Source organism: Psittacula echo, assembly GCF_963264785.1.
Source record: "Psittacula echo genome assembly, chromosome: 10".
In the NCBI taxonomy this organism is placed as follows: Eukaryota; Metazoa; Chordata; class Aves; order Psittaciformes; family Psittacidae; genus Psittacula; species Psittacula echo.
Window position 1 is genome coordinate 6468830 of NC_137741.1, and position 25571 is coordinate 6494400.

At 40.1% G+C, this 25571-nt stretch overlaps 1 protein-coding gene across 2 annotated transcripts in view; it reads left to right on the plus strand.

Annotated features, from left to right (window-relative positions):
* MTMR10 (myotubularin related protein 10) overlaps window positions 1-24869 on the plus strand; it is a 39165-nt gene extending 14296 nt beyond the window's left edge. Inside the window, exons 3-16 of one of the 2 annotated variants that reach the window (XM_080626405.1) lie at window positions 626-762; window positions 1912-1984; window positions 3878-4020; window positions 10791-10881; window positions 13286-13445; window positions 13876-13963; window positions 14132-14220; window positions 16078-16208; window positions 16334-16403; window positions 16597-16667; window positions 17424-17593; window positions 18812-18982; window positions 19848-20030; window positions 20564-24869. In XM_080626405.1, coding sequence (XP_080482531.1) covers window positions 626-762; window positions 1912-1984; window positions 3878-4020; window positions 10791-10881; window positions 13286-13445; window positions 13876-13963; window positions 14132-14220; window positions 16078-16208; window positions 16334-16403; window positions 16597-16667; window positions 17424-17593; window positions 18812-18982; window positions 19848-20030; window positions 20564-21163 — 2177 coding nt within the window. In that variant the 3' untranslated portion in view covers window positions 21164-24869. Of the gene's footprint in view, window positions 1-625; window positions 763-1911; window positions 1985-3877; window positions 4021-10790; window positions 10882-11325; window positions 11432-13285; window positions 13446-13875; window positions 13964-14131; window positions 14221-16077; window positions 16209-16333; window positions 16404-16596; window positions 16668-17423; window positions 17594-18811; window positions 18983-19847; window positions 20031-20563 lie in introns of those variants that run through there. The other variant, XM_080626406.1, reaches the window with a different exon arrangement.
* Window positions 24870-25571: the final 702 nt, after the last annotated feature.

Sequence of the window (25571 nt, forward strand, 5' to 3'; positions counted from 1 at the left end):
TTCTGTTTTATGAAAGGAAATGGTCGTCTCGTCCTTTAGATGGTCACACTAGAAACTTTGCAATGGTGAGGACTGTTTAGTATGTTTGTGTTCTGGTTTTTCTTTGATGAAATCACCTTAAAAATCTGCTTATAAATGTGAAATCAGATGTGGACTGATTATTCTGAATTCCTGAAGTTCATAAAACTCTCAAAAGTACTTAGCAATAGCCACTGATTTCAGTTTTTAAAGTGAATTCTATCTGAAGTACATGAGGATATGCTTTTGTTTAAAGGACAGTGGTTTCCAAATGCATCAATTTTCAATAGTGAAGAATTGCAGATTTTGTTCTCTGGCTCTAAGGAAAATGGCGTGTGGGGGTTGTGGTGGTGGGTGGTATGTTGTGGGGCTTTTTAATCTATTTTTTTGTTTTTAACTGCTGCACCATGTTGTCTGTTTTGGGAATGATAGCTTTCTTTTCCCACCCCCGAGTGGTGTTGGTTAAACTCCAGGTTTACCCAAAAGAGGTGTATAGCATGAAACAGATAAAAGGTTAAGGAGGTTTTTTGGTACTACAGGTTTAGAATTGCTGTACCTACAGGATTTATATAGGCTTCTCTCTTTCCCTCCCCTTTTTCTGTTTTAGGTGAAATTGTGGTAAATGAAGTAAATTTTGTGAGAAAATGCATTGCAACTGATACAAGTCAGTATGACCTGTGGGGCAAACTGGTTTGCACTAACTTCAAGATTTCCTTCATTACGGATGACCCAATGCCACTACAGGTTTGTTATCACTCATATTGCTACATCATGACAGCAAATGCAATGGGTAAAATGGATTGAATTAGAACACAGTAAATCTGTCTCATATCCAATATAAATATGATGTCTTCTAAAAGAAAGCAGGGTAAAGGATGTGGTTCCACTGTCTTGTTCTAAAGGTGTTGCTATTCCATTCCTTCATTGAGAGTATCAGAACAGTGCAAGTTTGGTATGGAAGTACAGCCAGCTGTTCTTGCCTTCATTTATATGGAGGCTTCATTAGGAAGTGGTTTTACAAAAGGCAAAGCAGAAATTGCCTTCTTCAAGGAAGAACATGTTTTTTTATGTCAAATGTTCCTGTGACTAGACAAGCATCGTATCAGCAAAGCATTTAATGAGTCCAAGTTCCATTGGCATTACTGACAGAGGACAAAATAACTGTGAAACGAGTTCTCATTTTAGATGAAGCAATGAGAACAGGAGAGAAACAAACCAAGCCTTTGTCAAAGCAGAACGTGTGCCATTCAAAGCCTCAATCAGCTATGGAACAGCACAGCATACAGTGCTGTTTGGATTTCCAAGTTGTGAGCTGTATGGTATTTTCAGTAGAGTTTTCACTTTCATTTGGGGCTTTTAAAAGAACCACTGCATTAACTAGGCATGTGTAAAGCTCTGAAAGTAGGTAAGTGCTTACTAAGTAATGCTTAGTAACTTTGACCAAAGCTACTTAAAAAATTAACTTTTAACATGAAGTAGTTGATAAACATGACTGAAAGCAGAATTACTATTTATTTATTGATTTATTTATTTATTTAAATTCCTTTGGTTACAGTAATGGTTGGAGATTTTTTTTTATATTATATATATATATTTTACACTTCAGTTTGTATTGAATTTCTACCAGCAATTTTTGAGGCTAGTAAGTTCAGTGCAGGTCATGGGGTTATTTTGCATACCCCACTGGGGTTCCTGACCAGTTTGATGTGCAATTCACCAGCATAAGATTGCTGTTTACACAACCTGTAGCTGCCTGCAAATGGGCAAGGGTGGTACATGTCAGCAAAGTCTAGGCATGCCTGACTTTTATCACAGTTTCTTCAAAGTTGTGCTGTATATCTGGTTGTCAGCTGAAGAACTGCAATTAATGGCTCTGATTTTCGTATGTTTCAGAAATTCCATTATAAAAACCTCCTCCTTGGTGAACATGATGTCCCACTAACATGCATCGAGCAGATTGTCACAGGTATGTCAAAAATAGTTAAGTATAATGCAGGCTCTAAACTTGTTCAAAACTGTTAACTGCTTGTTAGGTTGTGCAGAATTGTTGATGCTTAAGGCTTTGTGTCATTAATTTTCCCTGATTTGAAGAATTTGGTTTATCTAAAATTAGGATAGAAGCCTCAGATGAATAAAACTTGAGGTGCCATGCAGGAGACATTTATTTGGGTCCTTATATTGGTTTTAAATTTAACTACAGTACTGAGTTAACAAGTATTGTAGGGTAGACACTTGTTATAGCAGTACAAAATTTTGTTAGCAACTTTTAAATATTCAAGAATTTGAATCTCTTCCACTTAAGTACAATAGATTGTGAGAAGCACATCACTTACACTTACGCAATTCACACATAGGTGGGATATCTGGCAATGTAAGTGCTTGAGTTTTTAATCTTGCCTAGTTCTTAGCAAGCTAGTAGCTAGTGGTCCTCAAAAATACACAGATCTGCAAATCACAATAGACCTCTTAATCTGAAGAAATAATTTATGAAATACTTATTTTGGAGAACCAGGTTTTGGTGGATACTTTAGGCTCACCTGTTTGTTAGAAAGAATATGTTAATATCGTAATAGAAGAGTTTCATGTAACTGATAATTTTTCAAGTCTTGATTATGGCATGGGCTGTTAACTACTTGATTTTCTGACTGTAGATAATTTAATCCTTTACTGATTAGTTTTCAGTAGCCAAAGTTATCCAATAATCTATTCCCACTCTGGTAGCTGGTTTTAATCACTGGGAAAAGATTCATGTATATCTGAGGAAGCACATTCTGAAGAAACGCCTTTTTCTAAATGAAGAGAGATTAATTATGTCCTCTCTCACATGATATGTGTTGTTCCTAAATGGGAAAGGACTACAGATAGCTTTTACTTTGAAACTCAAGGGCTGCCAGATTGTAGATTACTCTTTTGTGCATGTTTTCCCAAACTCTCCAATAGCATGAGTACCTGCAGTTTCATAGAAGAGTGGTGGAAGGTCTCTAGGAACCTTTTCTGTTTGGCTTTTCCAAGGAGAGTGCAGTATTTCCTGCCACACGCTTGAGATTATTCTTTGTTCCTCTGTTATGCAGGTTTACCCTAAATTTAGTGGAGCATAAGATTTTACTAACAGGAATTAAGGAGAGCTTTTTACCCACGCTGGAGAAAAGGTTGCTCAGTGGTTGTTATATTGAAGGTGAATTCTTGGAGGTGACCTAAAACACTTGTCTTGAGTTCAGTGGAAGTAATTCAGTTTAACCCAAGATACCTGCAACCAGGCAGCTGTGTTAGTTAGTCACTCAAATGGGGCTATGTGCTCCAGTTTTTTCAGTTACCACATATAAAATCTGTGTGGCTTCTGTGATGCTTACTTTTTCTAACTTAACTTTCTGTTTGAAAAGGAGATACAGAGGCCAAGAGACACAGCCTGTCTATGCAGGTCTAGACCAGCTGGCAATTTGCTATACTTACATTCTTGAGTTTTGTGTAAGAAATAGGGAGTTAATCTCAGTCTGAACTCCACTTTGTTTATACATGCAAGTAAAACAAAAAAATCAGCATATGTGTCAGTTACTGTGCATCAGAAGGGCACTGCAGCATACCCAGTTAACTGGCTGAGAGCTCTTGGGAATACTGCATATTCCCTGTTTGTGAAGTTGTTCATAGACAGAAGTAATCTGGGCATACAGGAAACAGTAATTCAGCCACTTGTTTGAAAGGAGGTTGATCAACAGCAGGATCTATAGATTTTTTTCTACCTCAATATAAATATACTATTAAATGAAAAACTGCTCATAACAGCATTACTGTATCTTTTTGAGCCAGTCTTGTGTTGTATGCTTACAAAACACAGCCCAATAACTTTGTCTTTTTTTTGCAGTGAATGACACCAAGAGGAAGCAGAAGGTCCTTGGTCCCAACCAGAAACTTAAATTTAATCCAACTGAATTAATAATTTATTGCAAAGACTTCCGAATTGTCAGATTTCGTTTTGATGAAGCAGGTCCTGAAAGTGCAAAAAAGGTATTATCTTCTTATGAAATCTTGCTACATGCAATGACTAAAGGCAACAGCTGTGCTAATAAGAACATTTTGGTTTATGTTTTGATAGAGAAGTAGGAGGGAAGAGTTGCGAATTAATCACATTCTGCTACAGGAGAATATCTAGATTTTAAGTCAAAATGATTAGGTATAAAGTGTAGTGTGATGTGTTAATGGTTTCTGTGCATGTAAGATAAACATTTCTTGCCATATCTGTTGTGCTTTTAAAAACTTAATAATTTCTGAAACAAATTTTTTTAAAGACTGCATTGAAGCTGTGCAATGATGGGTACATGTTTATGGAAAATGTTTGAAGCATTATACGTTTTTCTGAAAGTCGTAAGCTTAATGTACCCACAGGTGAAGCGTACTATCTTATATATGCCCTTTTTTGCTTCACAAGGCAAGTTCTCCAGAAGCTCTCCAATGACCGGTTTGTTTAATCTACATAAAACTATGTGCTCTTTCTCAACTCTTTCTCAGAAAAGACTTGCATACCTCTGGACAAGAGGAGTTACTTCTGTCTGTACATTCCTAGAAATGTTATTCCTTCCCCAGTCCTAATACTTGCTGTCATAAATCTCAACAAAATTGTACAGTGTTATTTAACCTAGTGAGGTCCAGGTAGGTTTGTGCTAATCAGAGATGATTAGTCTGTGTAACATTAGCTCACCAGTTTCCTGGTTGTTCTGGGTCAGTGCCATTGGTTGGTTGAGTTACAGCTCCTCCGATCCGTGTGGCACCAGGAGGGGGCTAGGCACAGCACAGCATTCATTTTGTAAGGAATGACCCAGTCTGCTTACAGAGCTTAAGAATTCCCCCTTCTCAGTAGGATAAAGTTTGAGCTTAACTCTGTAAGTCCTAAGAACCATCTGCCCAGACATAAATCTGTTTGCAGTTATCATCTGAGTAACTATAACTCAAGCAGTTCATCACTACTTCACCTTTTACCCTCTGGTAGAGGTCCATGGGCCAAAGCCAGGTAATGAAGCAGACTGTTCTTTCCGTGCTGCTTTTCTAGGTTACCTCCTGCCTGCTGCCTTTACTGTTTGTAACCTTTCACATTTGGCAGTCTTACGGCAGTCAGTTTCCCTTTCACAGCTGCTCTGAAATCTCCCTGGAGCAGCCTGTCTACTGCAATATCCTTATAGCAACTGTTTCTAATTGGCTGTCACAGCTAAGAACAGTGATTAGCCTGGAGGAGGAAAGCATAAACTCAGCATCTCATTAACACTTTGTGCTGCATTTACTTAGGCAAGAGCAAAAAGTGAAGCCTTTTTCTGAAGGTGCTTGCTTCATGCATTTATAATTACATGGGCAAACATGATTTCTTTTGAAAGGAAGAACAGCTAGTTCTAGAGAGCCACAGGATCTGAATCTGTGTGGTTATAAAGATAGTGCTTGTGGTGACCAAGAGTTGCTGTTATCCCATAGGAGAATGCACTCACTGAAGGAGTGGGGGGGAAAAACCTTGTACAAATTGTCCTATCAGTTGTGTGGCTGCTGTTGCAGTTTCCATGTGTCAAGTAGGTTACTGCAGCTTTTTGGGGGTGTATCACAGAGCACACTTATACTGAAGGGAAATAATGTTATGTTAACCTGATGTTTCCGTAATAACACTGTTCTGCTAGCGCTAAAGTATGAGTGTCTAAAACCATGAAGTCCTTAGATCAGGTTTCTTCTGTGTGGATTATGCTTAAATTATTTTGGGATGCTGGTGAACACAACTGAAAAGGTCTTACACAGTATATTGACTGGAGTTAATTTGTTCTTTCTGGCATTTAAATGGAATGCCAGCACCACACTCTTGAAAGATTTTATCTAGTTTCAGTTTCTGCCCTTCAGAGCAGTACATATTAGCAAGGTTGTCCTGGTGTCTAAAAACAAAGGAAGGTGGTCAGGCCTCCTGAGTTCTGATGGGAGGGAATCCGTGCTCTTCTCTTGAGCTGAGTGTGCTAGTATAGTCTCCTGACCAAGAGCATATTGTAGTTTTTCACTTGTTGTTTTTACAATAAGCAGAAGGGAGGGTGATGTTACAAAGAGCACTATAGTCTGTTCTGTAATGCAAGAGACCTGCATTTTAGTTCTTTATAAATCATAAATGGCTTCCTTTAACTTTACATAAATGCATGCAGCTATGCAAATTGGGGCAGGGAGATTTCTAATTAAGTCTTGTCCTAGTAATGCAGAGAAGTATCATCCTATGAACGTAGCACTGATAGGTCAAAATGAAATAGCTACCTACTAAAATAGATGCTTCAAACTATGGGAGTATAAATGTCTCTGACTTGTTGCTAGCAAATGTTCTGTTCAGAGCAAAGATTAAAGAAATAAAAACAGTACACTTGGTAATTACTATTTTAAAATGAGTTTTAAAATGCATGAAATAGTTTTGACAAATGCTAACTTTATACAGTTTTCTGTTTTATTTAGAGTTCCTTGAATGTAATGGAAATACTCAGCAGCAGTTACATAAATTGGTGTTGGCAGAGAAAACGTAACTTGTTCCTAAGGAAGTGTCTGTATTTGCTTAAGAGGTCATAAGAGGAAATAAGCCCTATTAATTAAGCTTTCTTACCAGAACAGAGAGTATTCTGAGTCTCTTTTTGGTAGTGGGTGCAAAAAGAAGGATCCAAGTTTGAAAGCAGTCAGGCTTCAGATGTGGACAGCCTGATGCAGTGGCATATAGGCATGATGCATGGGTGATATTGGTAAAACTTTCATAGGTGTTTTTCACTATCTTTAAGCAGAAACAAATTGGAAGAACACATTGAAATTTGAGGTGAATTAGTTTGTATTGAGGTAAATTATTATAGAGAGGCTTAAAAATCAGTTCTATTGGAAAAATACATTCGACATTAGTTGCAGCCAATACATGCTGATAAAATAATGCCTCAAAGTTAATCATTCAGGTATATATTTTTTTCCTTGTTTTTATTAATGGATATTTGGGAGGCAAGAGTTAAGGAATAACAGAGGGAATGGAAACTTGCACTCATCACTACTTAGCAGTTTAATTCTGTTTTGTCTCTGAAATAAAGCTATAGAGTCTCCAAAGGAAGGAAAGCCAGATGGGTGTGGGAGGAAGTGGAAAATGGAGTGGAAAATGAGTTCGTAGGCCAGGTAGCCTGTCTTAGGGAAGGAGGTGAAGTGCAGGGCTGTGCTAACTTAGCGCATCTTAAATACGACTGTTCAGAACTCTTTTCCAAGGGCATTAGCAATATTTTGAAGCTCTTGTCCTATGTGAAAATTCCTATTGGAGAAGAGGAGGGCTTGCCCTGAAAGTACAATTTATTTTTCTCAGACAGGGGTTGAACAGGGGACTCTGACACAGGGAAATGGCCTTTGTACTATGAAATAATTACAGCCATTGTGTTTTTTGCTTCTAATAAATGAACTTTCCAACAAGCAGCCTATTCTCTTGTTATTTGACTGAGCCTAAATATCTTCAGCTTTACACAATTACAAATTGGCAAGAATACCAAACATTTTCCAGTTTGATCTGAGAACATTTCCTGTAAAACGTGTTCGTCTTCCAGTTTAAGAGCTTTCTACTTAGGGTGATAGTTTGCTGCGATCTGTGGAATGTGCTTGTCTTTTGAAAGTTTCAGACAATAAAACTACTATATGGATTTAATGAGTAATAAACTGAAAATCAATATGTCTTTAATATTTGTGTAGTGTATATGTGAGCAATTTGTCTAAAATGGAGAAATGAGGACAGTAGCAGGGTAACTATATTATTTTTTATTTTTTTTTTAGTTACAGAAATAAAGGTGCTGTACCTGTATTATAATCTACAGGTGGATTGTTCCAGCCATGCAATACCTGGTGTTGGGTAATGTCTGCACTGTGGAACACCTAGGAGCGTTTTTCAGCTGCTGGGCTCAAAAGCACAGCTCTGGTCTCATGCCTTTTGGGAACTGACTGCTTACCATTCTCAATCCAATTTTACTCCTCAACACAGCACACACGTACTCTCTCTCAAATGTGGCAAGCAAATGACATAGATTTCAGCTGCTGCTTTTAGAAATAGCACAATAGAAATACAGTATAACCTATTTGGCAGCACAACAGAATTTTTTAACATCTTGTGGTTCATCTTCAAGCCTTGAGAGTAGATCAGTATAGTAAAAGGCTTTCATCCTTCAGTCCTACAAATGAAGGTGAGGAGTAACTCTGTAAGTTACTCCAGTGAAAAGTTACATAGAAAAATTGAAGTCAAAATGTGTACGTTCACAGATTTCTGTTTTGTTTCCTTGTGAATGATAGGCAAAAGTAGTCTGTTAGAAGCAGCGAGTATTTTGGAATAGCTGGCTTTCAGTGCACAGTGCACTGAAATCACAAGATTTAGTAAAATGTGCATAGCTTCCAGTTACTCCATGGTACTTATGAAAAGTTTTACCAGATCTTGGAACTGAGCTTGTAACTGTTCATTTGAGAAGCCATTCTAGACTATTTCCCAGTGACACATTTATTGTTTGAGTTTTCTGGGGGGTGTTGTCCCACCCCTGGAAATGTCCTGTCCTCTCTTTTCCTTTGTACTTTCATTGTAGAACTGAAAGTGGGAGAAAAGTTAAAGCAACTGTTCTAAGACTCGGTAGGAATTTTTTTGTTGGGGAGTGCTTGTGAAAAACCCCTTTCAACTCAAATGACTCCACAGTCGTCACTGGGCTTATAAATAGTGAGGAATGTTCACATCAAAAGCCAAAGTAAATAAAAATACGGCAAAAGTTCCATAATGCTGTACATGTTGTATACAAGCTAGTAAAAGTGCAATAACTTTATCCTTGCGGAACTTGGCATAAATGAGCTCTCAGCTTTTTTTCGCTGTGGCACAGTGCTGCCAGTAGTAGTGTTCCTGCAGCTGTGTGTCATGCAAGTCTTCCTTTTATGTCCATGGCAACAAGAAAACTTTCCTTCACTGACAGACAACGATTTCTTCTAAAAATCTAAATACCCCAAACTGCTGAACAGTGAATAAATGGTGTCAACCTCTTGCCAAGTATAAAAAGTCAGATAGTTGAAGGGAAGAAAAAAAATGGAAAGGAAAAAATTTAGGAGGTGCTAATGTGAACTTGTGCTATGTCTTTGTCCCTAATTGAAAACTTTGTCACATGGAATTTCTGCATCTGAACAAGTAGAATACAATTTTGCATTTTATAACCTCCTTTTTGCTATAAGCCTGTAGGCATCTAGAAGTTAGGGATGGGTTTCTTTTGTGGATGAAATCCAGTCATCTGGGAGAGAACCTACAAGGGCTAGGCCAAAATGTGAGCAAGCTGATGTCTTCCTACCCTTGGAAAGTTTGGCTGATGTTTCAGTTCTCCAGATCAGCTGGGAACTTTGAAGGGGGTGATTACTGGCATGTTTAGTTAACTGTAGATCCTCCACACTTGACAAAAGGGACCTCGAAACTCACCTTCTGTTTAAATTGAACATTGATGGAGAATCTTTTGCTTGTCATTCAGCTGACAGACTACAACTGTATAATATCAAGAAAACATTTCCCACTGTGAATAACTTATTTCCAAGTAACTTTGGGGAAATGCTGTTTGTTATTACCAAACAAGTTTCTTTTCATTTATATTCATCAATGCCTATCATAATTTTGGAATAGAACTTAGTGAGATGCAGGATTGACATAGGTCCTGGAAGTCTTCCTGAGAGCAAGCAACCTCTTGTTGTCCCTTCCAAGGACAGGGGTTTTTGAAGGTTGAGTTTTGGTAGCAGAGACTGGTAACCCTGATGCCTGTATGGAGCAATGTGTGGAAAAGATTCAAAACCAATAATTAGATACAAATTTTGGTTAAATATGATACTTCAGGGAAGAACTGAGAGGGCTTTTGTAAAGGGAAGTTGCACTTCAGAAACCTCTTGGTTCAGCTGGCAACTTTGTAGAACTATCTGTCTAATGTTGTTGAATACTGATACTAGATGTTAGTTCAGGAAGTGCTTGAACTCTGATGGACCATTGAAAAACATTCTGGTAAAATGTCATTATATACTTTCTTTGGTTTTACCCTCTTAGGGTAAAAAATTGCTGGCCACTGTCTGGAAGTGCTAAGTTGGGCCTTCTGAACTGATTCAGTATGGCCATTCTTAAGTACTTTTGATTAAAAATAAAGAAAAATTGTCAAAGGATCAATTGTCAAAGGGAGGTTGTGAATGCTCCATCCTTGGCGGTGTTCAAGGCCAGGTTGGATGAGGCCTTGGGTGACATGGTTTAGTGTGGGGTGTCCCTGCCCATGGCAGGGGGGTTGGAACTAGATGATCTTAAGGTCCTTTCTAACCCTAACTATTCTATGATTCTATTACAAATGAGATTTTGCTGCACTGTGCTCACCACCTGTGTGTTGTACACCTTTCTTTTTCTGTTCTCCTCCTTATTTTCTCTATGCAGGTGGGCAGACACAGCACAATAGCTCGAAGCCCTTGCTTGTCTCAGTTGATACAGAATCATGTTTAGGGATGCCTGTTAACAGTCTGACCTTTCTTGCAAAAACTTAGTCCACCCTCATCAGTTAATCACTCTTGATAGATGGTCATGAACTTGCCTACTATGACTACAGTAATGGTCTCGTGACAAATATGAATATGCTTAACTATAGAATTCACTCCTCAAATAAAATACAGAAATAAAGCATCAGAAGACTGATTTTTAACGTCTATTTTGCATATTTCATGCTGTCATAATTAAGGACAATAAATTTTATGTCTGTAAATAACAGTAATGAATGTTTCTTTCCTAGGTGTGCCTTGCAATAGCCCATTATTCTCAGCCAACGGATCTTCAGCTTCTCTTTGCATTTGAGTATGTTGGGGAAATATATCATAATCCAGGTAAGCATGAAAGTATTTTGATAATATTTTTCCTATATCATGATATGTAACTTAAGTAAGACTTTCGTCTAGAAGCAGTGGCAAAAAGCATTTGAGGCTTTCTCCAGGGGTAATAAAATTGGCTTGTCCTGCACCCAACCTCTTACTTCTGGTTATAAGTCACTCACTGTGATAGCCATTAATGACCAAATTCAAAAGAAATGTCTTTCCTGTCTGAAACAAAACAAAACTGCCTATGTCAGCACTTATATCAGCATGAATACTCATATTTCTCAATTCACGCTTCGATCCTCCTATTGTATGTCTATATTGGTACTCTAGGTACCTAGCTAATCTCCCATCAGGCAGGCTTGTTCACCTGCCCTTCTTTTGGGAATAAGTTTCTCTTCTGGTGGTATTGCAGGAGGATTTGTGCAACTTGGGACTCCATACCTTCTTTCCTAGAGGCTTACTAGGCAGTTCTTACCACTCAAAACCTCCACCACCCCTGCTGAGTTGGAGCACACCCTCTCTGCTCAAGGCCAATCTCCAACTGAACCTTGTCAGTTAGGTAAGCGTGAAAAAGATGCCTTTGGAACTTGATTTCTAGTGTAATGCTGTGCGGTCACTGCTTAGTGTTCCCCAGCCAATACACAGCTGAAAACCATCAGTTCTACACCATCAGTGTAACAAGCCTCCAAATAGTGTAAGTGCCATTGATGGAGTTCTGTGGTGCTGAAATACTTCCTCAGCAGCTGGCATTAGAAATAGCTCATCTGCCTGTTACAAAATTTGAGCGTTGTGGAATTATGAGCTCAGGCCTTCAAGTCTGCACAGAAATGCATGTTTTTCATGCAGGTGCCTACATGACTGCCCTGTGCATGCACAAGACTAAGTGTGCATGTGGCTATTTCTTACCTGATAGAACTTGGGAGGTTATCAAGGTCCATATACTTTAGTGTTATAAAGTACTAGGGAGGAAGCCCATCTGCAGATGAAATTATAATAAAATGTAAAAGTGGAGTGTGAACAAAACGTTAGTCTGTCACAAAGCTGCCTTTACCCCATCCTTAAAATACCATTTGCTGTATGGAAAAATACCTAGTGGAAGAATGACATAAGGTGGGTAAAAAACATTGTTTCTCTGGAGCAGCAGACTGGAATGGCAAAAGATAGTTGTTCTGCTGCGCTGCAGTTGCTGGAGAAAAGAGTTTGAAAGACTTTTGGTTTGGCTTGGGTTTTTTTTGTTGTTGTTAACCCTGGTGTTTGCAGCATAAACCTCTGGCTCTGCTCTCACAATTCCAGCACTGTTTTTTTTGACTCTACCCTACCCCTGCTAGTCCCAGTACAGTAAAAGTTGAAATACTGTCTTTGTGCTTCTCGAGGAGCAGAAAGAGCTTGTATTGCTCTGGTGTGTATGTACATCATTTTTTTCCAGGCTATATTTTATAATTGTATATCCTGCCACTGAGCAGTGAAGTTACAACATTTTGGGGCAATTATCAAATTTCTCTGTATGCTGTCTTTGAACAACTACTTCAGTCTGACTTCAGTTTTCTTCTGAAAAACAGTATACTCTGAGTATTGGTGCAAGAATTAGGTTGATAGATACAGAAAGTAGAAACTGCCCCATCACTGAGGTGACAGTAAAGCCGTAAAGCCATAAAGCCATATTCTGCTTTGTTTGATCAGGCACTTACATCTGTACAGGCTCTTGCTGAAGCTTGGAGCTTTCATGAGAGGTGGTAGGGTTGAGTCTCAGTTTATTTCACTTTTATCTAAAACTTACTTCCAAGTGTCAAGTTACAGGCTGCCTCCTTGGCACATAAAGAATGACCAGCAAAGGAGACCCTTCAGTATTAGCAACAGACTATAGAATTTTCTTGGGCCTTAGCCACAAAATGGTAGGCCATCCTTCTGTGTGGATAAATACGTATATATGTATGTATGTTTATAAACCCACATATATATTTTAACCTGGCCTTCCAATGATTTTACTTGGTGTTAACACAGCATTCCTTTAAAGCTGTTGAAATTGTACAATTTTTATTTTGCTTTCCTCACAAGGTCCCTCATTACAGGTTAGCCTATAAAGGGTTCATGTTTTTAAAACCTTGCTAATTCTGGCATATTGAAGAGAGAGGTCCTGTGACTGAAGATACCAGTTGTTCCTGAGTGTATGTCTTGCCCTCTGTCAAGCAGCACAACATACCAGTTTTATGTTGCTTCTCTGTTGAAAGTGCAGGAAAAAGCCTTATGTCTTCATGTATCACCAAGTGTCATTCAATCATTGATCTGTTGTACTCAAGTAGGTAACAGTAGTACTGATGCTGGTGGCTCATTCTTGTCAGTAGAAAGGTGAAGAGTTTGATAATTTCTTTTTCTCTTTTTTTAAAATGCGCATTGATGAATTTTCTTTTCCTAGCAAAGAAGGTGAATGGAATAGATCCAGGAGGTGGTGGTGCCAGTGGTCAGCAGACACCTTTGTTTGAAACTTACTCTGACTGGGATAGAGAAATCAAAAGAACAGGTGCATCAGAGTGGAGAGTTTGTTCAGTCAATGAAGGTTATATGATATCTACTTGGTAAGTTTCTCTTATAACACAAGTAGAAGAAAAGAAGGCAATTACACTGTCTTTTCCTGTCTCCTCAACCAAACCTTCCATTCTACCTAACTGTGCACTTCACCTCTTGAATGTGCCCCTCTCTGGATCGGCAAGGAAGATCCTTCTTACTTGCAGTGTTGTCATTGAAGGAAATGGCTTATTTTGGCATCTGTTGCTTTCATGCTTTTGTGCTTCCCTCTGAAGCATGTACATTTCTGAACAGGTAGATCTGAGCTGTACCAATGCTGAGTAAGATCATGTAGACACATGGGACAGCCAGTTAGCACTGTGGTATTAGGGGTTGGTGTGTTACAGTTTACCAGAGTTGGTAAGACAGCACTGCCACAAGAGAAAAACTGCTAAAATACATAGGGAAAAGTAACCTTTTGTATCCTGTTTTTTCCTCAAGCCTTCCAGAATATTTTGTGGTTCCATCTTCCTTAGCAGATCAAGACCTTAAGCTATACTCCTACTCTTTTATTGGGAGACGAATGCCAGTAAGTGTAGTTTTTATTCTGTTACTGTCCTTGGTTGATGTACAGTGTTATCTTACATGTCTGGCAGTTAACATAACTTTATGTGTAGTGTTAAGAAAACAATGTCTATGGAATAACACTAACCTGCATTGTTTTGTTATTTCTTCTGTGTTTTTTTCCCCATATTAGTTATGGTCCTGGAATCACCCTAATGGGAGTGCCCTCGTTAGGATGGCCAACATTAAAGATGTCTTACAACAAAGAAGAATTGATCAAAGGTAATAGTTATGTTATTCTTTAATCAGATGTGTAACAACACAAGTGGTCAGTGTAACTAACACACAGCAGCAATTAGTAATTGGTGGGATACTTGCTTCATAATGTTGTAGTGCATTGGCTTTTGAGAAACTTCTCGGAATATAGTTCTGGCACAATTCCTGTTTAAGGTCCACTTCAGTGTCAAATCCTGTGTAATTTTTGAAATTGTAAGGGATGGGTTTTTTTACAGACTGAGAAAGTTGGGGCTGTTCAGCCTGGAGAAGAGAAGGCTGCGTGGAGACCTCAGAGCAGCCTTCCAGTATCTGAAGAGGGCCTACAAGGATGCTGGGGAGGGACTCTTCATCAGGGACTGTAGTGACAGGACAAGGGGTAACGGGTTCAAACTTAAACAGGGGAAGTTTAGATTGGATCTAAGGAAGAAATTCTTTACTGAGAGGGTGGTGAGGCACTGGAATGGGTTGCCCAGAAAAGTGGTAAATGCTCCATCCCTGGCAGTGTTCAAGGTCAAGTTAGACAGAGCCTTGTGTGACATGGTCTAGTGTGAGGTGTCCCTGCCCATGGCAGGAGGTTGGAACTGGATGATCTTAAGGTCCTTTCCAACCCAAACCATTCTGTGATTCTAAAATACAGTAGAAACTATTCAGTTCATTTTTGGCATTGGGAAATATGGTTTTATAGATTTAGTGCCACAAAGCACAGAGTATTTCTGGGAGATATTTGTCATTCACTGTCCTTGATGAAAGGTGAATGTATCTAGAACCTTGCATAAGTAGTTTACTAGCTGGGTATTCTTTGTCCTTTAGTTTAATTTGTAGGATGACTTTTTGTAGTAGTACAAACGCTTGCATTGTGTGTGTTAGGCTGGAGCAATGAGTTTATTTGAAGCCCTGTCAGATTTCGTGGCTTTATAAACTTTATGCTGTTTTGTTTCTATAGTGTACCTAAGTCTTACTAAAAATTGTGGAAAATTAAAACTTAAATAGAGCTATTTAACTGTGAGTCAGCATCAGATTTTCATTTCCCAAACATGTTGTTTTAATGACCCAGCAATTTTCATTTTTTTGTTCTATAACTAGCAGATAACCAAAAATATGTGAGTAAAAAGCTTTGTGGCAGGAGCAATGTACCTCCTGAATATAAACTAGAAGATAAATCAGGTGCATGTTTTAGAATCATAGAATCACAGAATAGTTAGGGTTGGAAAGGACCTTAAGATCATCTAGTTCCAACCCCCCTGCCATGGGCAGGGACACCCCACACTAAACCATGTCACCCAAGGCCTCATCCAACCTGGCCTTGAACACCGCCAAGGATGGAGCACTCAGAACCTCCCTGGGCAACCCATCCCAGTGCCTCACCACCCTCTCAGTAAAGAATTTCTTCCTTAGATCCAATCTAAACTTCCCCTGTTTAAGTTTGAACCCGTTACCCCTTGTCCTGTCACTACAGTCCCTGATGAAGAGTCCCTCCCCAGCATCCTTGTAGGCCCCCTTCAGATATTGGAAGGCTGCTCTGAGGTCTCCACGCAGCCTTCTCTTCTCCAGGCTGAACAGCCCCAACTTTCTCAGCCTGTCTCCATACGGGAGGTGCTCCAGTCCCCTGATCATCCTCGTGGCCCTCCTCTGGACTTGTTCGAACAGTTCCATGTCCTTTTTATGTTGAGGACACCAGAACTGCACACAATACTCCAAGTGAGGTGTCACGAGAGCAGAGTAGAGGAGCAGGATCACCTCACCTCCTTCAGCCCTCTTTCGTGTGGTTTCAGTTTTTTGCAGCTAAAGACTGTGGCATATTTCTTGAAAGATGGTTTATTTTCTCTCCAATAACAAAATGGCTGATTCTTTTTTCTTACTTAGGATTTGTAATGCGATAACTCGAAGCCATCCACTTAGAAGTGATGTTTATAAATCTGATCTGGACAAGAGTCTCCCCAACATCCAGGAAATCCAGGCTGCACATGTCAAACTCAAACAGCTGTGTGTTAATGGTATGCAGGACTGTCCTCCTTTCATGATGGTTGTTTTCCTGAAATACAAAAAATTCTAATAGGTCTGGCTCACAGAAATGGCTGTGTGAAGTTATTCTGCAATGTAACTATTTTTCCTGTTGCAGAGCCCTTTGAAGAAACTGAAGAGAAGTGGCTATCCTCACTGGAAAATACTCACTGGTTAGAGTATATTAGGTTTGTACCATTAATAGATTGATGATGGTTAAGAAGATATGAAAAACTTTCACCAGTGTAAATAAGTAGTGAATTAGTTGAAGGATTCTCTGTGTTAACGTATGAGTGTAGTAAATCTGGATATCCCAGATATTTTTTCCTTTAGAGTGTGACTGTTGTACTAACTGTTGTGTCACTTTCTTTTTCTGTCTAGATCCTTTCTTAAACATTCTGCTGAGCTTGTATATATGATGGAGTGCAAGCATGTTTCTGTAGTTTTACAAGGTAACACAACCATGGCATGCTGTAATTGTTTGCATTAGTACAATAATGTAGATAAACACGCTAAGCATCACTTCTAAGTGGTTTAGGCATTTGAGAAACTAGAAATGTAAAGAGTTTTGTTATGCATCTGAACTATGGTATAGTCCGTAGCATCAAAGGAATATGTCACTTCATATTTTTTATTCTGATAATGGTATGATAGAATCAAAACTTTAGGGTTAACTTTTGTTCTCTGTTAATTGGGCTCATGCTCCCTGCATAAGCAGTATCAGTTTCACTCAGAGGACCTTTATACAGGAGTATTTCTCTGAGAGTAGCTGCTGTTGGGTAAGTGTAGACATGTTCCAGAAGAGACAAGACACTGAAAAACTTCCTCCTGCGTGATCAGAAAACTGTGATTTCTGTCATTTTCACAAGAGCCGCTCAGCTGGGTATCACTCACTCTGCCCATAGAACGGCCTTCCAAAACCTGCTTCAGGGGGGAAAATCTGTTGACAATTTCCAGCAACATGAACACCTTCCTTGTCAGCGCATCTTGGTTTAAGTACCAGGCATTTGATGGGTTTTTTTGTTCCTGATGAAAGCACTGCTGTGCTGGATGCTGCAGGAACCAATTACAGCAGCGCAAAGCATGTTTTGAAAGAAATTCAAAGAAAAGTGCTGGAACTAGTTGCCACTTTTTGCTCTTTGAGATCTAATTGTGTGTACATGCATCTATACCTTATGTATTTCATGCACTGTGTATGTTATTCACAGAGGAAGAGGGCCGGGACCTGAGCTGTCTTGCTGCTTCACTCATTCAAGTCATGCTGGATCCCTATTTTCGAACAGTTGTTGGATTTCAAAGCCTAATCCAGAAGGAATGGGTCATGGCAGGGTATCAGTTTTTAGACAGGTGTAACCACTTAAAGAGATCTGACAAAGAGGTAAAAAGGAATTGTGTTTGTATGTGATAACAGTACCTGGTTAATACTGGCCCGAACGTTTATTCATGCAAAAAGCTAAAGTAAAAGTATCTTTTAATGATTTCAAATCTCATGAAACTGATGTCAGAGAAAATGAGTCTTTGTTCAGGATAGAGATCTATTTTCTTTATCCTCTGTAGCCAAGTGAGAATCAACACAGCACCCAGTGTTGCTGGGTTGTTACGTTTTCAGTATTACCTGTGAAGAGGTCCCACTGTTACAAATGCTAGCACAGCATTTCAAATTGAAATAGAAAGGCGTAAGGAGTGGGATTGGAGATGGTGGTTTGCTTTGTTTTACCAAGCAGAGGAATAGAGGGTAGCACCATGCTTGATTTTCAGTATTTCCAGCTAATCTTATTTGGCCTCTTCATTGCAAAGGAGAGGCTTGTAATTGCAATTGGAAGACTAGAGGAGCCCAGATCAGCAGCCTTCTTCAGGGACAGTGCCCAAGAGGAAGAAAACAAAGAGAGAAAAAAAGATAAGCGATATCCCCAGAGAGCAGAGCCAACAAATAGGCTGAAGACGCAGCACTAAGTGGAGAAAACAAATGAAGGGATGAAGAAACTGAAATACCAAGGAGGGGAGGATAATAAGGAAGCAGGTGTTTTGACTCTAGGAAAAGATATGCAGGAGAGTGAAATGGGGAAGAGGAGAATATTTCTAAAGCTTTATATAAATGATAGCTTAGGCTTCTGCCATTCATGGGCCACAGTGGAAAGAGCTAGAAAGTATAGTAAGAAATTAATGTGGTTGAATCGTAAGCTCTCCAGTCATGACAAACAAGAAGGAAGTATATACATTGAGTAAAGAAGGCCCATACAGCACTAATATGGAAACTGAGGGATTAAAGCAAATGGCAGAAAACATTTTTTGCAGCTGCTTGAGCAGGAAGAGAGCCCAGGAAAGAACTGACAGGCTTCTCAGGGGCTTTGTGTTGGAAGGTAACCCTGAGGAAGCCAGATGACAATAGTTGCTTCTGAAAGTGGCTAAACAGAAATACAGGGTATTACAGGTGCATAAAATCCTAAAAAATACAAGACTCCAACTAGTTTACTGTGTTGAGGAATGTGCCAGAGGAATAGCTAAATACCCTAACAGAGCACTAACTGCAGAGAAATCAATGTAACTTGGGAAAAGCTTCAGCCAAATCTAACAGTTCTCTCTTTTCTTTTCCCAGTCTCCTTTGTTCTTGATGTTTCTTGACTGTGTTTGGCAGCTGCTAGAACAATACCCAGCAGCCTTTGAGTTTTCCGAAGTTTACTTGACTGTACTGTACGACAGCACACGTGTATCACTGTTTGGCACTTTCCTCTTCAACTGTCCTCATCAGCGAGTAAAGGAGAGCACTGTGAGTAGGAAGTATTACACCTCTTTTTGAACCAGGGGACTTCAGCATGCCCCTCTGGAAATAACGTCCCCTCTAACTGCTCTTCCTGTGCCTTTTCCAAAATGTCAGACTGTTCGGGGCAGAATACTTAGCTCCCCAGGTGAATATGCTCAGAGTGAACTTTCAGGTGATCTTTGCGTAGACTAATGCATAGACTAACTACTGAAGAAGAAAGTCTGCAGAAGTTTTTTACTCTTTACCAGAAAAGCATTGTTACTGTACATCATTATTCGTACTCCCTTAGGAAACAGGTTTGCATCTGGGACTGATGAAGTAGAATGATGCGCAATAAATAGCATTTCATGCTTCAGCAGACTTTGAAATCTCTTGACATAGTTGTTTCAATGGTTGAAAAAGACTGTGAAGCTCAAATAATAATGCACATTGAAGGTGTGTGGAAAACTGAACACTTTGTTTTGAAAACTGGAGTTGATCAGAGCTGCATGTAGAAAACATTTGATGGCTGATAAAATGAAAACTTAGTTATTTTATTCACTGTTTTCCCTTGAGAGTTGTAAGTAGCTGCCTTACAAAGAAATAGAGCACTGGGGGGCTGCTAGTGTTTGTCTTAAAACAAGAGTTTGTGGAGTTCAGAGTAAACAAACAATTAAGTATCATTGAAAAGTAAATTTTGCTCAATGAGCATTAGTCCTGCCTCTGCATTGCTGAAATGAAATCCAGGGTACAGCCGTTTTCTCCAGCAGCCACCTCTACATTATATCCCTGCTCTTCTTTGCCCAGTAATTATGCACTGCTTTGTAATGAAGATCTGTGAATAAGCCTGTTTTCTTTGATTTTAATATGCCTGAATGTTAACTTCTTGCAGGAGTTTGCCATAAGCAAAAATATTCAGCTGGGTGATGAGAAAGGCCTCAGATTTCCTTGTGTTTGGGACTGGTCTCTTCAGTTTACACACAGGGATCGCCTGCTCTTCCACAACCCTCTGTACATTGGGAAGAGTGCACCCTGTGTACAGAATGGAGCCGTGAAGACTTTTAAACGCTCAAAGGTAACTATAGTGATGTCTGCCTTTGACTGGAGTGTTTCTGTGCTTAACCATAATGCTCTAACATTCACAGTTCCATAGTGTTGCACACCCTCAGTTTAGCACTAGGAACATTAATTCTCTTAGCTTCTCAGCCTAAAGAAATGATTTTCTGTGGAAGTAAAGATGTAAACTGTTGAGCCATGTGTTCCAGGACGTGTTCTGATACAGCTGAGCTCATTGCCCTTGCCTGCATTCTTTCATCTGTGGAAAAGTGCTGATGTGCCACTTTTTTCCCCCAGGGTTGTCAGTTTTTTCAGTGAACACTGATCAATTCAGTGATCCATTGTTTTAGAAAGTCCAGAAAAGAGATGTATTTCTATGCAGAGGCCACTGGTGGCCCCAGTGTTTGCCCCATGAGCCGTGCAGTAGTGACTCAGGCTCAGAACTGCAGAAAGGTCGCATCATTTCTCTGGATAGTGCATCCTAGCAGCTCAGGGAAATCTGTGTCCCAGGGAGCATAAACCTGGAGGATTACCAGTGTTTATTTTCTGCAGAAAAACTACAGCTCCACATTGCGAGGTGTACCCCCAGCACTAAAGAACGGAATCATCAGTGAGCAAGAGTTCCTTCCAAGAAGAAACTCTCTGATACTAAAACTGAAACCGGACTTTCTCCAGCACACAGAGAGTCCGACTGGCAGTATGGAACAGTACTTCAGAGACTGGTTTGCAAAGCCTGTTGATTTGCACGGTGTGATCCTACCCCGTGTCTCTGGAACACAAATAAAACTGTGGAAACTCTGCTACTTCCGTTGGGTTCCTGAGGCCCAGATTAATCATGGTGGCTCCGTCACTGCTTTCCACAAAGTGTCTTTGCTGGCAGATGAGGTAGACATGTTAAACCGGAGTCTTCGGCAGTACAAAAGCAACTCTTCTTTGCACAGCAGCTGCTTGGAACTGGATCAAAGCAGGATGTACTTCAGAGCAAATGGTTTAAATGACACCTCTGGGGCCCCAGACTTTCTCTCCTCCTCATTCCCATTTTCTCCTGTAGGGAACCTCTGCAGACGGAGCATTCTGGGAACACCTTTAAGCAAATTTTTAAGTGGTGCCAAAATCTGGCTATCCACTGAGACACTTGCAAACGAAGACTGAGATGTTGTGATGGTTTAAAGGTGTAGGGAAAATAGAGCCTATCACTTTGTCTTTTCTAAGTTAACACTGCTAAATGCGGCATTGAAAGCTGTAATATTTTTTCTATACAAACATTACGTAAGTTTTGCACAGATATTTAAAAGCAAAGCCGTCATGCTTCAGATCGCACACGTTCGTCTTCAGTAGTTGTCACCTGCTAGGGCTGCTGGTCCCGAATTCCTCTGTGGTTTTGTGGTTTGGCTCATTCAAAGCAGTGGAGCACTTCATTAGCTAACTGAAGGGCTTGGTGTGGTCATGCATGAGGGTTCTGCTCAACAGATCTTTTTCCCAGATAGTGACTGATGTGACTGTAGTGTCAACGGCTCAGCAGGTCAGGGAGTTCAGTGCAGGGGACACAGCCTGACAGCTGAAACCTGGGAACAGACTGTTTTATCAGACTGCCTCTTCAGGAAGAACACTTCCATGTGGACATACATACATACCCACTAATGTTCTGTGACTTGGTCACCCTACATAGGTGTTAATGCAGTGTGTATGCAGGGATTGTGCACTCTCTTTTCTTTCTGTCCCCAAAATGTATTCGTTAACAATTACTCAGATTTGTGGTCTTTCTCATGAGCTTGACTTCTTTAGATTATAGGAATCAACTTCAGGGCGATGCACTGTTAACCTTAAAACATTTACTGTAGAGCTGGTATTGTAGTAGCTTTAGAAGTGCCTTTAACTGGGAGGAGACAGCAGCAAGGTTACTCTAATGCAGCTGACACCCCCCAACTTTTTACAGTAGGTTGATAAGGTAAGTTTTGTTCCATCCCCCACGTCCCCCTACCCTTTTCTGGAAATAACAGAAGGGCAGCTTCTCCAGCAAGCTTTTCCTCTTAAAGGTTAAGCTCTTTTTTGTATAAGCACCTCCAATACTCAACATTAAACCCCTGCCCACCCTCTCCTCATTCTGTGGTAGGACAAATACGCTTTCAGCAGAATTCATACTGAAGCTGTGCTGGGTTCCAGGCAGGCTCCAAGTGGAACTGTTGGCACTTGTAAGCAGGTGCTGGAGGAAGAGTGGTTAGTGGTGCCTTCTTTTTGCATACATGCATGTCCATATGGACAAAGCAATGGGCAAGCACTGTTTGAGGGAATTAAGTCCAACAGCCTCCCTCTGCTTAATACAGCAGCCTTGCCTTTGCTCTAAAACCTTTTACATGTTACCTCTCCCCTGGATGCGATGCCAGAAGACCCCTTGAGTTTCACAGGGAGAAAAGCAAGAGTGTAAAGTATACTGGGGGTGGTGGACCAGCAATGCTGTATTTTCTGTACCTGATTTCTGTGTAAAACACAAATGCTATTGAACCAACACTGAGCCTCCATTCAGGTGTTGACTCACAAGTTAAGGCACTGAGGACCTTACGTGATAAACTAGAAGCTATTCTCAGCTATCAGGGGGAAACAAAGAGGCTGTATGATGACAATGCACAGTATGTTAGAGCTAAAAAAGGTAGGGAGGGGTAGGATGTGGAGCTCTTCCTTTGTACAACCAGACTGGTCTGCAGCACAGCCTAAATTGCAATGTGGGGTTTGGACATCTAAGATTGCTCAAGTACTTATTTTAGAGGATGTGCATCCGGAGTGGCCGCAGAGGTGAAAGCTTTGTGCTAGAGGAGCCCAGTGCCTGCGGGACCCTGCTTCCCCCAGGCTTCACGCCTGCCCTGCAGAGGTGCAAGGGCACCAGGTTTGGCAGGGGGTGAACGACAGGTTCATGGGGAAGGGGAGGGGACAACTTAACTTTTTAACCAACCAACCCCCCAGATTGTTCTCTATGCAAAGCAGCCGTGTGTGCACATCTGCGTGTGGACACACACGTGTATGTTACAACATAATGCCAGGTTGGTTCTGATCAACTGCTTGCAAGGAAAAACCATGTATTCGCCTCAATTGCCTAATTATGCTGCAAGATGGTTTGAGCATGTGAAATGGTCCACAAACCAGTTGTTTATTTACAAGCTTGCTGGAGCAGACATCTGCTTGTTCAAGTCATTATTCAACTGTTGGTATTAGTTTGCTTTTGTGATTTCTTTTTCCCCCATTAGCTTCCTGCATTCCCTGGCCTGATACTTGACTAAACAGACCTCAATATGTGTGCTCAGTGGCTTTTGGTACCAAATTTTTCCTTCTTAAAATTACAGTTAAAAATATGGAATCTTTTTATTTTTTTCCCTCCTCCTTAAAACTTTGGTTTGAAGGTACCAAAACTGTGTAAATAAACTGCTCCTCACAAGCAGCTGGTGGAATACAAAAGTAGAATGAGTGTTTATAGGCTAGTACCCTTTGGGGAGAAATGGGTACTGTGTTGAAACAGGACTGTCTTTTGTAAGAGATTTCAGACATTTTTGCATTTCAGTTCTAAGATGTGTACAGATGCTGCAGATGGTCTGTGTATTTTATATAGAGAGAGCATGGGAGGGGGATAAAAATAATATGCCTTTATAATAAACAAAACCTGTCTAAATATGTTTACCAAACAGACTTATAAAGAAATTTTACACAGTTCAAAAAGAGGAGTTTGAGGAGCAGAGGCCATGATGGCCACAAATGGGGGGGGACAGGGAGGATGGGGAGCTGTTTGCCTTGCCTTGGGAATGGGCACCAGATCCTGCTTCCCAGTCTGAGGCACTGCCTGTGCCTGTGTGTGTGGTTCTCCTCTGAAGTTATTGACTTGTTTGAATTTACTTTTTGAAAGACAGGTACTAGACATTAGTTCTCCAGTCTGCACAGTTGCCTTATCAACAGTCAGTAGGGACTGCTCTGAACCGGTCTTTGATAACTTTCAAAAGCAATTTTGGGGTGTGAGTATGTATCTTTAACTTCTTAGTACAGAGTACTGACACACAAATGTATATATATGTGTGTGTGTATATGTACACATGTTCAAACTTTAATTTCTATTCACCATTTAAAGCAACATCCTGTTAATGCCATCCTGGTGTTGCAAGAGTAGAACAACTACCAAGAAGCTTCTTTCTTTTGTCTGTGTCTAGAACACGTGCACTATTTTGGCTGTTACTGGCTGTTCTATCATGACTTTTGTACTACACTGTAAACCACATGGGGGGACATGGAACACTGATTAAAGTGTCTCTCCAGTGTCATTAATTACTGCAAGATAGAACTAATTGTAGACTGCATCCTCATGGTAGTGCAGCTATTTTCACCATGTTCTGCCATGCATCAGAGACACTGCTTTCATTCCAGAAACGCATTGAAAAGTGTGTGTTGGTGTGTGTATGTATGCCCAGGCCTGCACACGTGTTCACTGTGCACTGCCTGCAATACCACTCTGAAATCAAATGCCTTGTATCTTTAATGAAAATGTAGCAAGGGGGGCAAAGGTTTTGGCAAACTCTCAGATGGGAAGACATTTAAGACCAAAAAATTCCTAACTCATATTTAAGCAAAGGACAAAATCTTAAATTTGCCTCTAACAAGGAGACAGAAATCTGTACCTCAACTTGCTCTAGGCAGTAGGCTCCTAATGCTGTTGCTGGGATGGTTTAGAGTTCACTATTTCAACTGAAAACTGAAACCTTTGTGCCTGATAGTGATTTATTGAGTAAAGTAGCAGTGCCAGGAAGATTATAAAATCCTGATGCTGACTTGTGAATGTGAATTAAATTAGACTAAATAAAAGTTCATACCTTTCCACAGTGAACTTCAGGCCATTTTTTTACTTCCTCTAACAAAAAAAAAAAGTTGGTGGGTGTTTACTTTTTCCAAGAAAAGCAGAAACACTGTGCTCTAGGAAGAGGATTCATAGAAAAGCTGTGCAAATGATCTTCATTTTGCACTATGTTCTATAACAGTGTCTGCTGTTTGTGTGGTAAGCAGAATTTCTGCTACCAGGAAAACTTACTCAGTATGAGGATGAAGACTGCAGAGAGTTGACCGTGTGGTAAAGCTGAGACAAACCCACAGGATTTTGGTGTCTTAAAAGAGAACTGATCCTTTTGGTTCCGTTTCAGCTGACTGGCTTATTTTTGAAAGAGGAAACACATCGATTCATGTGGGGCAAAACCGACTGTAACCAATGCCATGCTGTACAGGGGTGCAGTGGTCTTGCACTGAACAACTTCTCTCTACTACCAGAAATATTTCCCCTTTACACAGGAAATACAGATGTTCATGGAAGAAGGGGCTGTTAAATACATTATCCTTTCATATAGAGCAGCACATTAAAACAGCTTTTAAGAGAAAACCCCCAGTGTTATGCCTTACTCCATGCCATCACTGACCAGCTCTATTTTTTATATTAAACTGACAAATTGAAATGCAGAATACAGAGTGGGGACAGCTGGAGAACAATGCTGGTCCTGACAATCCTGGCAAGTCAACTTGCACCTTGCAAAGGAACTTG